Source organism: Gadus chalcogrammus, chromosome 23 (assembly GCF_026213295.1).
Source record: "Gadus chalcogrammus isolate NIFS_2021 chromosome 23, NIFS_Gcha_1.0, whole genome shotgun sequence".
In the NCBI taxonomy this organism is placed as follows: domain Eukaryota; kingdom Metazoa; phylum Chordata; class Actinopteri; order Gadiformes; family Gadidae; genus Gadus; species Gadus chalcogrammus.
The window spans coordinates 11,670,121-11,687,853 of NC_079434.1; the positions used below are offsets into that span (position 1 = coordinate 11,670,121).

Sequence of the window (17,733 nt, forward strand, 5' to 3'; positions counted from 1 at the left end):
TGAATGCACATTATTGCTCTCTTGTGCCACTAAGTTAAGCAGCAGTAGGAGAAGTAGTAGTAGTATTAGTTTCTCTGCTATCATAGGTCAAGCAGAGTGACACAGTCACATTAATCCTCCAGAGAGCTTCCAGGGTTTAATAACTTCCATCTGTTCCTCCTGCGGGGACCATGATCAAACACACCGGACAAACCTTTTAGGTGGTTTTGCGAGGCCACTCTTCTCCCCTCCAATAAAGGGACTATGTTTTTCGCAAGGGCAAGAGGAAGAGCTACTATATTTGAGGACACTTTCACGCCCAACCCTCCCAAAATATATTGCGATATAATTGGAACAGTGAGGGGAACGCATGGAAGCAAATAGGCGAAAAAAGCAAAGCGCGATCAACATTTGCGGAACTCGAAAGAGTTCTGATTGCTTTTAGGGAGACTTCCCTTCCAGGCTGATGGGCCATCTGTACTTGAGATGTATTTTTTTCTGCAGCACAACTCTTTCCATAATTCTGCACTACTCAGAGTTGAATGTGCAGAATGTGATTTGCTGTGACTTTGGACCTTGAATTATGGGATTTCTAAAATGCGCAAGCCACAATGTATGCACCCCCAATCTCTCTGGCTGCTGCAAGGGAGAGTATCATGCAATCTGATCCATCTCCTCCTCCTAGAAGTCTCTCTCCTTCTCCCTGTTCGGCTTTCCACTCATCTCACACCCATTGAAACGCATCCTTCCTCTGCTCTTCCTCAAGCTCACTTTCACCAAATACACACATGCACACGGCGCACAAACCCACATGCACAGTAGTAATACAAAAACACAATATAAAGACACACACACACACACACACACACACACACACACACACACACAAAGGAGGTCCCCTAAGACAGCCCATCCTGCCACACTTTCTCACTTGACCGGATAGCCTCTTTCCGACCCTCAAGCTGTTCTGAAACACTCCCCCTCCCCCCCCTCACTCTCTCTTCATCCTCAAGTGCCTTTTCCTATGTGTCGACTGCTTCCTGTTAGGAAGACGGAGTGCTGGGAGGTGTCGGAGGGGGGGGGGGGGTTACAGAGCCCCCCCCCCCCCGCTCTCTATTTATTTGGCACTCAGGAAAGCTAAATGGGGAACGTGCATGATGATTATTTCTCCAAAGGACAGGGCGACCTGTGTTCTTTTTGTTATGCTTCTCTTCGCTTTTAAACATTACTGATGTTGTTACTGTTGTGTGTGATCCGCATGGTGTATTTTGACTTTGCCACAACACTCCATCTTTGTTTTGCTTTGGCTTTTATATTATTTTAATGACCTATGCTTGCATCATAGTGACTATTAGTGAGTCATTAGTAGGGTTTTGCCAATCATAAACAGTGGTCCGTAAGCAGGTCATGGTTGAGCGGACAACGGCAGAAAAAACAGTCTGTGTGAAGCTGAAGTCTTAGTCGGAGATGCAGTGAACTTCTCACATTACTATGAGTCCTACCTGGCCATCCGCTGAAGTGACTGAGAACAAGTCAATGAGGCACGTCCACACTGATGTACTGTATAACACACACACACACACACACACACACACACACACACACACACACACACACACACACACACACACACACACACACATACAAGCGTGCACACACAAGCATGCAGTCGCGCACACATTCACAGTTGTTTGCACACACACACACACATATGTACACACACACATGCACAGCCGTACAAACAAACACAAACCTGCGCAGCCAGGCTCAAGCACACACACACACACACGCACACACACACACGCACACGCACATGCACACGGACACGGACACGGACACGGACACACACACAGACACAGACACACATAGACACACACACACACAGACACACACACACACACACTCACACACACACACACTGCACTCTATGCAGCCTTCATAGACATGCGATCACAAGCACACCCAGGCCTTTCCTCGCCTTTTGGTGCATATCTGCACTACAAAAGAGTTGAATAAACGCGTTTGTAGACTTTCTTTGCTGAAAAGCTAGACAACGATAGACCTGACATCGGCAACAATAGTCTCCCAGTATCCGCTACACCCTGCCTTGTCAGTTCTTGTTCGAGTGCTGGCATATTTTTAGTAGCATAATGTATATTATTACAGCAGAGGCTCCCTACTGGAGGACTGATGAGCAGGGCATTCGGAATGCAAGCTTAACAGACAGCCAAACATGTGGTCTCTCTCTCTCTCTCTCTCTCTCTCTCTCTCTCTCTCTCTCTCTCTCTCTCTCTCTCTCTCTCTCTCTCTCTCTCTCTCTCTCTCTCTCTCTCTCTCTCTCTCTCTCTCTCTCTCTCTCTCTCTCTCTCTCCCTCTCCCTCTCCCTCTCTGTCGCTTGCTATCTCTCTCTCTTTCTCGCTCTCTCTTTCTCTCTCTCCCTCCTCTCTCTCTCTCTCTCTCTTTCTCTCTCTCTCTCTCTGTCGCTCTCTCTCCCGAGGGGAATGTCTCTGTCTTTGTTTACATCTACCTTGTTTGGGATCTGTCACTGTACTGTGTAACCTCTTCCCTCGATATGCTATTCTCGATCAGACGTCGCCAGGCTTTGTCATTTTTGGACCAAGGCCTGTGTCAGAGTGCTATGGGAATCTTTTAGTGTACTCCTCTCTCTTTCTCTATTCTTCTCGAGCGATCCCTCTCACTCATGCTATCTGTCTGACTCTATTGCTGTCGCTCTAGTTTTCTTCCCCACATTTTGGAAGTCTTCACTCTCTCTCCTCATTATCTCCAATTCTTCTTTGCACTCCTTTTCTGTCTTACTCTCTCTCTTCATTCCAGTATATCGCTCTATCCCTCTCGATATCTGTCTAATTATATCTCTCTCCTTTAATTATCTCTCTCCTCTCCACCCACTCTGTCTAATTCTCTTTCTCTTTCCTTCCTTCATTCTCTCTCTCCATCACTGCCTCTTTACATCTAATTATCTCAGCTGTGTTTAATAATCATGCGCTCTCTATTTCCAATCCTTCTCCATCTCCTTCTCCTGCTCCCTCTCTCCCTCTTACTCTTTCACTCTCGCTCCCTCTCTGACCTACCGTATCATGCTCTCTGTGTCTCAAGTTCCCCTCTTGTATTTTTTCCCTCTCATTGCCACCTTCATGACCCAATAAGCTTAAGTTGCTGTTCTTGGGAGATCTCCTTGACTGAGATGCTTGTTTTTTTGCAACACAGGGTCACTGCAGTGTGTTACTGTAGTACCACATACCTCCTTGTTGTGTGAGAACTAAGGAACAGGGTGCACACACACACACACACACACACACACACACACACACACACACACACACACACACACACACACACACACACACACACACACACACACACACACACACACACACACACACACACACATAGACACATACACAAATATGCACAAACAACCATACATGACATACACACACACACATAGACACATACACAAATATGCACAAACAACCATACATGACATACACACACTTGCCACTGCCAGCCTTATAACAGTGTTTAAAGAGAGATAGCTCATTTACGCAATATTTGAATGGAAAATAAACAGATCAACATTTATTATGAGTGTGCACTGTTATTCATGAACACCTGTTGCGAAGACACTGTCTAGTCCTATCCCCGATAAGACTACGCTTTGTGGTGGAACTAGCATGTTCTTGGTCTGCACTTATGTGTATGTTGGCATATAAACAGGCCTATTTTGAGAGAGCAGGGATCAAGGAAGCTTGGAATGATTTATGAGGGAAATAACATTGTGAGATAAGGGCGCAATCCACCAGAGATGACCTCGTGGCGCAACGGTAGCGCGTCTGACTCCAGATCAGAAGGTTGCGTGTTCAAATCACGTCGGGGTCAGACATTTTAAGCAACCATTTGACTCCCCCCCCCCCGCCCTCCCTTCTCTCCATCGGTCCTCTGGACTGATCCAAGGAGGCCCCCCATATACTCTGAGTCATGACTTGTTAGCCCCACAGATGCTGATTAAAACTCTTTCTTCTTAACCCGTGTCCAGGCCTGAACTGGTCCTGTAAATACCACCCTCTTGTACCTGGTTTAACATGGCATGGCTGTGATCTGGTCGCATTGTGTGAACTTGCCTGTGTGATATGGTAACCCCATTGAAAGCGTGTCGCAGAGTGAACTTCTTCCAACTCTTCTTGAATACAGAGAAACGGCAAAAGGGGGTTGAAATGAAAGAGCAAAGAAGTGAAAAAGCCACAGCCCCTCCACCCCACATATGGTGGAGAGCTAATTCGGTGCTCAGCGGGTGTGCTACAGATGTGGTCGAGTGCGGTGCGCTGTCACAACATGTGAGAGCAGAGGAGAAGAAGTGGAGAGGAAAAAAGGAAAATGTCGGCCCCACCCTTCTGTTTGCAGGCGCCTGCTCTACATATGGTGGTCGGAACATTTAAGGCATTGACACACACAGACGCACCTACCATTTTTTTAATGCATATTATGGGAAGAGTGTACGTTTTTCATAGTCACGGTGGCCCTAATTCCCCCACAGACCGAAGGCAGCACAGCCCTCTCTCCCTGTTATAAATGGATTCTTTACAAGGACTTTCCACCAGCGGAACACATTTTACAACGCCATGACACACATGTTCAGGGAACAGAATCTCAGGGGTTTACATTCCAGCTCAGAGATACGACCTGTGCGGCCCTAAATCTGACTGTGAAGCCCCCGATGTCTCCTTAAGGAGACGCGAGCTGTCTGTTTCAAAGTGACATCGCTGTAAGTTATGAAGATGTGTATATATATCATGAGTTATACCTAAGCTTACCAGCATCACACACACACACACACACACACACACACACACACACACACACACACACACACACACACACACACACACACACACACACACACACACACACACACACACACACACACACACACACACACACACACACACACCAAGACACAACCTTAACAGACAGTAAAAGAGGTCTGGACTGGACTCGATGACCTCCATATTGTTGTGCGGTCCATGTGCCCTCGTTCGATGGAAGGAATGAGTTTGCTCCGAGGTTATACCCCAGTCAGTTTACTTCTTGGCTCATGTCTGAGGGCCCCATCTGCCTGACATACCTTGCACACAGTAATCCAATGCTGGCGAGCCGAGAAGGTGTTTCTGACTGGGTCTCTCTTTAGGTCCCAGACCAGTAATGCTGAGTCTTGTTTTCTGTTCAAGCTCGTCTCGTTGAATGGATAGGATGACGCACTATAATTGAATAAACTGTATAAAGTATTTTGCTGATTGCCCTTGCCATATATATTCACATAAATAATTTGTCATCTTTTTTTGGGGGGTTATTTGTTGCACTGACCACAATTGGGATCAAACACACATACACACACACACACACACACACACACACACACACACACACACACACACACACACACACACACACACACACACACACACACACACACACACACACACACACACACACACACACACACATACAGGCACACACACATGTCTACATGCACATTATCTCACAAAGAGGGACTACAAATCCCTCTCCTCAGACACTGCAGGCTGCAGGGGGATGCATTAATTTGTGTGTGTGTGTGTGTGTTTGTGTGTGTGTGTGTATACGTTTTTTGTGTGTAGATGTGGGCATGACCTGTAGGAGTGTGTGTGTGTGTGTGTGCGTGTGCGTGTGCGTGTGCGTGTGCGTGTGCGTGCGTGTCCATGTGGGGAGTCATGTTTCTCTCAGTGTAGTTCACTCTGCACGTCCCCACCACCCAGCCAAGCAGACCAGGGTATCAATAATGCAGGCTGGATCCTGGAGGTGACTTTGTTTCACTGAATGCACATAATAAGATCATACACCCGTACACTACACACACATTGAATCTTTTCGTGAGCAGAGACCCACACACACACACACACACACACACACACACACACACACACACACACACACACACACACACACACACACACACACACACACACACACACACACACACACACGACCATGTGCACATTATCTCACAAAAATGGGAAATATCAACAAAACTAATCTTTTCACGTACACAGACACACACACGCACACAAACACATGATCAGACACAAGCTCACAAAAATGAATGAAGTATGTTTGTGACTCCACCTTAAACCCTGAGCACATCTCATCCTCAAGCTGTTCCTGCTCAGTGTGTGAGTGGGAGAGATTGAGTTTGGAGACAATATAGAAAAGTGCAGTAGGCAACTTAATCACTTTCTGTCTTCCCACTTCCCACCAGTGGGTTACAGCACAGCGTGTAATGCAACCTTCAACAAGTAAACATTTCTTATGCTTTTCCAATGAAGCCTGATCGCTTTAATCACCGCAATCTTTCTCTTTCGATAACGACATCAATGACACTTCCTCTCTGTACCTCTCTCTAGCTCTGGATGTACATACAAGATGTTAACAAACTCGTTCAAATGCTGGTAACTTACTATGGTGTTGGTTCAGTAACACGGGAGGCCCGATGGAGGCGCTAGGGTTAGTGTGTGTGTGTGTGTGTTTTGTATGTGTGTGTTTTGTGTGTCAGTGTGCCTCTGTGTGTTTGCATGCCAGTGTGTGGCAGGATAAACCGGACACACACCCTATATTAATCACAGTTATTCTAGGGTTGGAGGTTGTCAAGAGTTCAACGGTCCAAGGGGGTAATCATCAAAGGTCAGAGTTTTTCAGTTTTATTCAGTCATCAGCCACCAGCAATGTAAAGAACTTCCACATGAATGAGCTCAGCATACCATAGGATACTATAATGGATAGCTGGCATGTATCTATGTAAGAGCGATGTTGGCTCACGTTTGGAGGTATCACTCGGCCCATCATATTTTGTTTCCACGTTGCACCCAGCGTCCCGTCTACAGGCATTCTAATCAAATTACTTCCCATTGCCGCGGGTAACCAAGAAGACCTAGCCGATGGTATCTCTTCATCAGCAGCGATAGACGAGCTGCGCACAGATCAAGATTCAAGACCAAAAACGGCAACAACATCCCACACATTATCACTGGGCAAAAAACGTGCATTTGTCGTAACCATTGGATCACTTCTCCGGGGTTGAACAATGGCTGTTCTGTTTGGTATTCATCTCCCCTGTCTATCAGCCGCCAAGGACACACATATTGTGAGGACATTGCCTTACTTGGCACGCAGCGAATGCAGGTTTTTTTTCTACGACCGTAATAAAAATGTGAAAAGCTTTGACCCCGACGTGATTTGAACACGCAACCTTCTGATCTGGAGTCAGACGCGCTACCGTTGCGCCACGAGGTCCTTGAATTTGGCATGGCCCAGCTGGATCTCTCACACCAGCTGACAACATGCTCTGGTGGGAATGGCTGCACTTGTTAGTGCTAATGAGACACTCGTAAAACAACATTGACTCATATCATATTCTCCCTCTCTTTCTCTCTCTGTCTCTCTCGCACTCTCTCTATCTCATTCTCATCCACACAAACACACAAGAATAACCCAATACACACAGCACTTTCCCGCTTCTTTTTGTCCCTCTTTCTTTGGCACTCCCTTGCTGCCCCCCCCCCCTGGATTCTCCTCCTCCAGGCAGGGCATCCTCCTTTCACTGATTCACAGGTTACCTCTCAGCCCAGCCACACAGTGAGACAATAGGGCGGAAGTATCCATTGTCTGGACTTAGTGTTCATGTGGGCGAATAAGTACGCTCGGGCAGTCCCTTGTTGTTCTTCCTGACTTCCTCGGAATGCGATGAGCAAACAGTCGCCTTTTCGTAGAAGAGGAGGGGTTTGTGGTCGGAGGTGCCGGGCGGGGCCGAGGCGACACTGTGGCAGGTGTGGGCTTGAAGAGACGTAGTTAGCTTTGTGCGTTTGCCCAACCTCTGTGAGACGACGTGGGTCTGGTGTCGACACACTCTCCATTGGTGCTGCTGATAAGTGAAGTCAAAGGATTGCCACCTTGAGTCACTGCTAGTCACCGCCGTTCTGTCCCTCCTGACGAAGCTAGGGATAATGACGTGATGATTGTGTTAACAAATATCCTAAGTCAGCTTAACAAGCCCATGGAGTCACTCTGGGTTTATGGTCAATAATATGACTATTGTTGTCCACTTTGGAAAGGCTTTTGCAATACTTGACTACATAGCCACACAGTGGGAGATAGTTTGTGTATTAACACGTAACAAAAGGACATGATACATGATTTATTAGTATTGCAGTTTCGCTTGAAAAGTGATCTGTACAATTGATAGCCCTTGGATATCCTGACATGCAATCCCTCCTATTGGCATGACTTCATTTGCTATTAATACTTATCATCGTCCAGAATAAAAATATCTACTGGATGTTTACAGAAGAAGTTGGCCAGGCAATGGAGTACAGTGTGTGATTTTGTGATGTTATTCTTCCCTTTTGTGTTTTACTCCTACTGTTAAAGGCTGGGTTAGACTCCAGTATCACAGGTAAACAAAAACAAATTGATGCAGTCACCATGGTTTCACATACGGCCACCCAATATGTGCAGTGTCATATTTAGAAATTAGTTGTGCTGGGAAAACAGATTTGTCAAGATTGATGAAACGAGGTATAAAGCCTGTGAGTGTTGCAGCTCAAATCAAAGTGAGTTGAGGATTGAGGGGCGGTGTCATTAAGTGAGACAGTCAGCTTCAGAGTACTGTACAAGTTTGTTGTTGAAGATTTTGGAAGTCTAACAGTTGAACTTCAGAATCCAGTGCCTTTGTTGCTGGGGTGGCGTCTCCAATACGTGGGTGGTCTGTGTTTTGACAATGTATTTTACCAATGGTGGGAGAAATCTGGGTTAAGTCTGAAAACAAAAAAATAAAACACAATGACGGTCTTCAAGAACGGCACCTAGAAAGAATAACACTACCGATTGTGTTACTATTTCCATGTCCTCATATTTAGAAGTATGCTTTGGCCTGAAAAAGAATAAACAGAAATGTTTCACCTTGTGTATTATGTGTCTGGGTCATTTGACTATCTCAGCTTCAATGGAAATTGTTTGTCGCAGTATAAATTGTAAAGCATTTGCTTTGGCGCCCATTGTAGCACAGTCGTGATATTTTCCACCATGTCATATTTATCATCCAATCTGAATATTAGGCCTCCACTTGCTTTCCGTCCAGAGAGAGCCGTCTTCATGTCCCAGCACCAGGATTTTTGTTTTGAGCCATAATCCCTCCAAACATCTTGTCTTGGCTGTAGGACAGCGACCATGTCAACCGGCAGTGCAATGTGTTAACACATGAAGAAATCACATTTAATCATGTATTTATCTATGGGTCTGTTTGTGGCTTATGCTGTGCTCTGCCCCTTAAATGAACCTTTAACTTGGTGCAGAGTTAGAGCAGAGTGGAGTTGCAGTACATTGTTGGGCACTCTAAACCGCTACACATCTAAATAAATGAACTTCTTTATTTTAATGGTGGAATATTTTAGATGCTAATATTTCTGTTCAAATGATTATCATTTCAAAATTAGAGCCAGTCGACAAATGAACCATTATGCATCTTAACCAACACAATTACAGCCTTGCTTCCTCTTGGTACCAGACCAACCACCACTAATTAAAAAAACGAAACTGTATTCTTGGAAGTGTCCTCTGTGCTCTTTGTATCTTGGAGGTTTTTTAAGGACACACTTGAAAAAAAATTGAAACACATCTTTTCCCTCTTAATGACCACAGAGAGAGAGAGAGAGAGAGAGACAGAGAGAGACTCATTTTCCCTCGTCCTTTGCAGCATTTTGTTTGGTGAACCGCAATGAATGGGACGTTGGACTACAACAGAGTCAGCACATACAGTAGTTCGACTAGGAAGCTGTATAATGTTGTTGGATGAAAATTAGTGAGAAACAATATAACTTGGCTGAGGAGGCAGGCCTGTTAGGGACACAACATATTTTTCTTTCCGGTTCTTTCCGGAAACACATTATAAGGGAAACCTAATAGAGTTTTGAATATCATTTAAATTTTTTCCTAAATTCACCGATTGGAACAAAAGTTGAACAGCATTGTTCAGTCTGCAGAGAAATTGTGATTCTAACTGTTGCTCAATAGGATGCAATATGTTGTGGACAATCAGTGTTGGCTAAAGTCTGTGAAAAATACGATGATACCCGTGAACAATGTATTAACCATATAGAACACCCCCCCCCCCCCTGAAGGCAGTATATGAGGATTATACAACACACGGCGCATGCAAACCCTTCAGTACCAACAGCTTTCAGAAAATCTATTAAATAATGCAAGGGCTGATAATGTATCGGCGGGCTGAACCAAATACATTTTCAGGCCGTCCGACAAGGGATTAAAGTGTTTGATAACAGCCCCCGGGAGCGACCAATGCCAACACCGCATCACAGCCTCTGCCAAGACCAGTGCTTTGCCAGACCACTGGATCGACAAGCTTGTACCGCATGAAGGCCTGTGTCCGATCAGGGCTGCTACTTACACATCCATCAGTACACTGGGGGGTACTTTTAGAGCATTTTTTGCCAGTGAATGGAGCCAGGACGCCAGGGAGCATGTTGCTTTGGCCTCGGGATGGATAATCATGCACACATTGTTTGCGTGTGATGATGATCTCGTCTTTACTCATATATAGGCCTATGAATCTTTGCATTGTATTTGCTGCTTGTCTGACATTGCATGTATGATTGTCTATTTATAAAGACTAAACAAAGACAGACAATCTGTTGTTTGGGGGGGGCTACCTTTGTAGTAGTCTTGGTATATTCAATGTTCATTCACAATAAGAAGTTAACGGTCTACCCACCTCTCTCTCTCTCTCTCTCTCTCTCTCTCTCTCTCTCTCTCTCTCTCTCTCTCTCTGTCTTTGTCTCTCGCCCACCACCAGGACCATAACTACTGGGTGCAGGTCCACAGGCTGGAGCATGGAGACGGAGGCATCTTGGACCTGGATGACGTGCTGTGTGATGTGGCAGACGACAAAGATAGGGTGAGTCATATGTGTTTATGTGAAGCATTGAAAGGAGTGTGGCTAAGTGTCTGTTTGCGTGTGCGTTTTTGTCTATGTCAGGGTCATGTTAATTGCTGGTTTTAGTTTCAGTTTCAGTTTTTGTCATTCTTTCCATCTCTCTGTCGTTACCTTTTGCTCATCACATAAGATGATGAGACATAAGTCTTGCTTGGCTCTGTCATCGTAACACTGCTGTCATGGCTGATGTATTACACCCTATATACCATGCTCCATGGGTCTACCACGCTAGACCCATGGAGCTGTGCTGGTCAGCATGACTAAAGGAGGAGGCGGGCCGTTTGCCTCGGGTTTGCATGCATGCTCAAAGGCACTCAGGCAGGAAACACAAGGTGTGTTCTATTGTCCTGTGTTCTATTGTGAGAGTGGGTGTTGCAAACTATTGATAAGATGTTATCATGTTGCGATCATCTGGAAAGATACTTCAGCAATAGCAGCCGAGAAGGAGTGCTGTTAAACTGATTATCATCATGGCTGTGATTCGGTCAGTGGTAAGAGGTGGCGCCCAAGCTCTAAGGAAAAGCATAAACATTTTCCTGCACACCAGTGTGCTACTTTTTGTAGGTCTGAACGTTCTCGAAGGCCAGCTTCTTTGTATCATGTGCATTTATCTACATGTTTGCATTTATTGTGCAACCGGTGATATGAGTCTGTCGCTTTCGTTACGCGTGATTCCGATGAGTTTAAAGCTTACGGCCGTCAATGTTACCAACGGTTCTTAGATACACCTGTACAGCGGAGTGATTCATGTAGAGCTCAGAGTCCCAGTGCTGTTACACTCTATACCAGCGATCATGGAATGCCGCTCTTGTCCAATCAAACCGATTAGTCGGAACTAACTGTGGTACAATGTGCGATATTTTTAGCCTTGTGTGGGGCGACATGAATAACACACAGCTCTTTATGAACACACAATCACACTCTGCATTGCTAATGAGTCAGAAGAACGCTCACACTACAATTGTAAGGATGAAATCCATTCATGTCCCCTATGCACCCGATTGATCGTCTTACATCATTATAAATAAACAAACTCGTGCCAATTAGATCCCCTGCATACATACAGCCTTCTGACTATACAAGCGCCCCGGTTTTCCATGTGAGATCTTGCTGGTTTCTCTGAACAGCCCTTGGCAGTGAGTCTGTGAGCAGACAGCGTTAGAGCGCCCGGTCAGAGCTGTGTGCTGGGCCTAATCACTGCAACCTGTTGGCAGCGCATCACACGTCTCCTAGCCGCGGGAGGCTTCAGTGGTAACAAGGGGCACGGCTGGCTACCCACACCATTTAAACTGCTCTCTCATCGCTGTGTGAGTGTGCATGTGTGTGATCTGTATGTGTATGTGTGTGTGTGTGTGTGTGTCAGTGTTGTACTGTTGTGATGTGTCTTATGGCGCCGCCACACATTTTTCCTCTGTGTGTGTGAACTTGATATTTGAATGAGTGGATACAGTGCGGCCAAGTGTGTGTGTGTTTGTGTATCCGTCAACCACACCCCGCTAACTGTAAATTATTACCCATAATGCTGCTGGGTTGCTGCTGGCAATGTGTGCCCAACTGCCTTACACATTGTTTGTCTGAAAACACATGCCCAGCAAGAGACAATGAAGAATGAAACACAAAATGCTTATTACTCGGTCAACAGTTTACCTGTAATCGGTCAACCTAGTTTATGTGGCCTAGATCTCGTTAGATCTATTGTGTGCCCCATATGGTTGAATCATAGAACGATTGTTATAATTAAGAGGTTGTCAGAAGTGACGTATTCTCCAGTGGTGCAATCGGTCATCTGCTGGTATCCAGCAGAGCAATGCCGAGGTTGTGAGTTCAAGCCTCACCTGGAGCATCCTTTAACTTAGTCAGGCTGCAGTCCACGGACTCAAGCCTGAATTTAATTCTAATGAGCGATCCTATATGACCATGCTAAGCAGTGAGAGCAGAGCAGAATCAAATCCATTCTGCTTGAGATCTCTGCTAGTGGCCGTTTATTCAATATAATGGTTTGTTTGCCATGGCCATATGTTCTAATCTCCAGGGATTATTGTAGAGTTTGTGCATATGATTTATTGCTTCTGCTCAGAAAGAGAGAGAGAGAGAGAGAGAGAGAGAGAGAGAGAGAGAGAGAGAGAGAGAGAGAGAAAGTACCTAGTTTGAAGATTCTAGCTTCATTATTGCATCTGGATCTGCCTGTGTGTGTGTATATGTGTGTGTATATGTGAGGAGCTGGGTGCCATGGTAACCTACCAGTTGGGATCAGTCAGTGGTCACAGCAGCTGTTTTGCACCTGCTCTCTGCAACACACCTTAAAAACCTCACACCCTCTTCCCTTTGATTCTCCCCCTCACCCACCCCCCTCTTCTCCTCTCTATTGTTCTGTAATATTATATTCCTTTGCTGCTGTGCTTGTCCAGGGACATGAGTCTTTAGGGTGTTGACTAATACCAGCTCAACCGAATAATCTAAATATATCGAATCATATTATATATATTAAAAAATGTATTGTATATAAATGACTTAAAGGAATCAAAGGAGCAACTAAATGATGCCTGGCTTTGTTCTGCTACTGTGCACCCAAGCCCCCTGGCGGTCAATGGTCGCCATTACAGCTTTGACTTCCTTTTTCCCCTTTGTCTTTGTTGTCATTGTCATTGTTTGTCTCAAACACAGCTCAGCAATGTGAACACAGTAAACACAATCACGTTTATTCCTTGTCGTTTTTTATGCTTTACTTACAGAAAACATGAACTTGCATTCACAGGCTCTTTAGTATGAGGTAATATTGGCAAATAAAACAGAAATCGAGGGCGAGAACATGGGATCTTGAGGATCTTTCAGGGCTCCATGGATTGAACAAAAGAGACCAAACACGCTAGCCAGCTTCTTGTGTTAGCCCGCTGCAGGTGCTGATTTGAGAGGAAACTGAACATGTTGGGACATTAATGGTTGCACTGTACTGCATATGCAATATGGATTCTTCCATTGTACTGGCGGTTGATGTTGATTATACTGGAATGTAAAACATGAATTAAACATTTTCTCATGCAGTCTCTATGCCCTCATCTGTATGTATATGATGACGGTGGTTACAGGCTGCTTTTCATAGACACCTTGCTGTAAAGCCTGCTTTCAAAATAAACAGGGAATCCATTGTGATGGACCTGCCGGGCTAACTGAGTACAGCTGCAATGGTGTTACACAGACTAGCCTGTACATCTAAGTGTGCTGCTGCAATGTTGGTACAGATAGCATTGCTATCAACATTTGCATGGCTGTAAAGTAAACTGTGGCCCAGTGGTGCGTCTGTGCTTGGATGACTGTTTCTGTGTGCGCTTGTGTGTGCGTGTGTGTAGGGTTGGTGTGCTTTGTGTGTTTGCTGGGTAAGTGTGTCTGCAGAATATGTGTGTGTCTGTGTGTGTGTGTGTGTGTGTGTATGTGTGTGTGTGTGTGTGTGTGTGTGTGTGTGTGTGTGTGTGTGTGTGTGTGTGTGTGTGTGTGTGTGTGTGTGTGTTTGCTGGGTTAGTGTGTCTGCAGAATTTGTGTGTGTTTGTGTGTTTAAGCAGGTTGAGTAGTAAATCCTGTTCTTCCACTTCTCATTATCAGGCACTGTCTCCTGGCTCCTCTACAGCATCCCCTGCTGACACCTATTGTGACTACCTCCTCCTCCCCCACGTCTGTGGTTCGCTCTTTCTCTCTGTAATCCCTCTCTTTTTACCTGTCTTCCTTTACTTTCTCTTTCCCCCCTTCTACAACCCCAATGATTTGCTCCAGTGCTGCGCACCGAGCCCTGCCGGTCTGCCTCCCTGCAGGCCTTGTTTGTGTTTATACTGTGATCGGGGCTTGTTGCGCTGCCTGCAAGCTAACGAGGAGGTTCCAGTGACTGTTCTGTGATCCAGTGGCGTAATCGGTCAGCGCGCGGTACTTATACAGCAGTATGCAGCAGAGCAATGCCGAGGTTATCAGTTCGAGCCTCACCTGGAGCAAGCTTTAACTGAGAAACGACATTAGGTCTGGAGAATGCTAAGTATACGCCAACATATTTCTATGATAATCAAACAGCCATCAATCCATTTTGCATATATTTGCTTTTTTGCGTCAAACACAAAACCGAACCGTTAGGAAGTAATTTCCAAAGCTAGTTAACCATCAATATAATGGTGTCTCAGGCAAACTTAGCAATGCATCTATTTTTCATCTGTTCCCAGGGTCCAGGGTACAATGGGAATCAGCTTTTAGTTTTTAGAACTGCATAACTGGAACAAAGCTATAAAGACCCAGAAGGTCTGTGATGCACCTGAAGACTGTCCTTAGTGTTGTGGCACATTCTATTTTTTTTTTTTATTCTGCATTTTCTATTTATACCTATGTCTACATTGGCCTTTTCTATCTTTGTTTATGTTTCTCTTGTGTCTATTTCCTTTTTTCCTGACAGTATAGAGCACTCTGAGTGGCCTTGGTGTTTAAATGGTGCTGCATAAATAAACTTGCCTTGCCTGCAATGATTTTGAATATAACAATGTGACAGATGGTTTCATTTAGCTGATATCTGGTTCCTTCTTTCTGGCACTGCCAGCATAATCTCTCTGTGATGGACCGTGGCAGTTGCTGGCCCGGGGCAATCAAAGACTACTATGGTTTGTGCTTCTCAGGACAACAAGCGTGCAATCTCCACCTCATAGCGATACACAACTGTCTTAACAGTGGATGCCAATTCAGGAGCAACGCCAGGGTGTTCTCCTTAACTTTTGACGTTTAGATGATGGGCATTCATTATGATGATCTAGGGTTGATCTAGGGCTTTGCAAGTTGAAGATTTAATTAAGGCAATTTCATTGCAAAATGATTGTGATTTGATTTTCTTTGATGTAGCGAACAGTATGCTAGGCAGATCTTAGAGCAGTTGGTCTGATAATAACAGGGATTCCCCCGCTCGGCCTAGGATGTATTAAAATGCCAATCAACTGTCATAAAGTGGTCGTGTCCCCTTGTGGGGTTTTTTGTAAAGAGGGAGATTTCCATATTGTTATAATTTTTTATTTTTTTTAAGAAACACATACATGTTATGGAAAAAGCTACAATCATGTTTCCAAATGATATTAAAATTCCAAGTAAATTCTGTTCTATCCTTTGCTAGTCTATCCCCACTTTAAAACTGACTCTGTAAGAAGAAGAAGAATGACCCTGACGTGATTTGAACACGCAACCTTCTGATCTGGAGTCAGACGCGCTACCGTTGCGCCACAAGGCCCCTCGTTATTGACTAAGAATCTCCCCTATCTCAAATTAAGGTTTGGTTAACCCCTTATAGTGAAAGCATACACAAACACGCTTGGTTAGGCACCAAAATAGGCATTAATCACAATGGCAATGGCAACATTTCTTCTGCATCACATCATTGTGGTTTTATATTTTTTGTGCTCCAGTTGCAAATCAATCAAAATGCAAGATACCGGTATTAAAGAGCCAATACATGGTAGACGATATCTGTCAGGTTGCTGCCATCTATAGGTTAAAACTCTCCTAAGGCAGAAGGCATGCCTGACATGCTGCCATCAGACCTGTACAGTATGTTGATTGGATGGCCTTAGAAACTTCCCCCCTGCTTTACCTGCTTTCCCATAGACAACATTGAATATTAACAATGAACTCCATAGTCTTGTGTTGTCACGTGCATCATCAAGAAATCAACTTTTATTCAGACCTCAGGTGTAGGAAATCGAAGCGTTATTCCAAGAATTTCCTCTTGGGGGATCAATATATTTTACACTATCTCATTGTAAATAAGGAGAGCTTGCGCCAATATTTGATTAAAGTCCATATAGTAATAAAAAAAGTAATAACCCCAACCCTTATTTGATCTGGAAGTATTTGTAAGGTACAGCTGTTGCCAAGAGTTTCTGTCAAATCAGGAGCAAAATGAGACGCAACCAAAGCTGATTTTGCAACCTGTCCTAACTTATGGCTTACTTCTTCTGTGTATTCATTTATTTGTCTCCTTGCTTTCTGAATTATAATGTTGGAAGATTGAGTTGATATTATTTTAGTTTGAAAGTTGATAATTAAAACCTTGCTTTAGATGGTCTACAGCTAAATTAAACGCAAGCACACACGCTCAAACAAACACACACAAAGACACATACATATCTCGGTGCATAAATGAAGCTGTTGAATATGTTTTACTGGCACATTTGGTCAGCACGCGGGGTGTAAGCAGTATACAGCAGTATCACGCAGTGCATTTTTGGGGTTGTGAGTTCGCTCCTCACTGGGATCAAACTTTAAGTTGGAGGAGTTTCAGTAAAGCTGCATTTGAAAGAAAGACCTCCGTTTCTAATTCGTGCGAAGATTTTTGTTTTTGAGATATTTTCTTTCGATAATGCATATAATTCATACACTTTTCCTATTCTTATATTTATATACTTATATTATGACTATTTCTATCAACAAATAATGACTATTGTATCTCTTTACATTTGTTATTAATTAAGAATGCACTGACGTGATTTGAACACGCAACCTTCTGATCTGGAGTCAGACGCACTACGGTTGCGCCACAAGGCCCCTCAATATGTTAAAATTGTACCCACCATGACATTCCAGTTTCTTTGACCAACAACCTCATTAATGTCGCTTCTCTATGTAGTCGCCCATCGCCCAAAATTGTGAAGGAAACTGCCGATTGATGATTCCAAGTCAATCAG

General features: G+C 44.4%; 1 protein-coding gene and 3 non-coding genes across 4 annotated transcripts in view; 2 read left to right on the forward strand and 2 right to left on the reverse strand.

The window, feature by feature from the left end:
- Nucleotides 1-17,733, forward strand: part of LOC130377672 (partitioning defective 3 homolog) — a 271,523-nt gene that overhangs the window by 15,957 nt on the left and 237,833 nt on the right. Inside the window, exon 2 of the mRNA XM_056584828.1 lies at nt 10,898-10,999. Coding sequence (XP_056440803.1) covers nt 10,898-10,999 — 102 coding nt within the window. The remainder of the gene's footprint in view (nt 1-10,897; nt 11,000-17,733) is intronic.
- trnaw-cca (transfer RNA tryptophan (anticodon CCA)) lies at nt 3,808-3,879 on the forward strand. Its single transcript has one exon. It is a non-coding gene; the product is annotated as a tRNA-Trp (tRNA).
- trnaw-cca (transfer RNA tryptophan (anticodon CCA)) lies at nt 7,252-7,323 on the reverse strand. Its single transcript has one exon. It is a non-coding gene; the product is annotated as a tRNA-Trp (tRNA).
- trnaw-cca (transfer RNA tryptophan (anticodon CCA)) lies at nt 16,209-16,280 on the reverse strand. The gene has a single exon. It is a non-coding gene; the product is annotated as a tRNA-Trp (tRNA).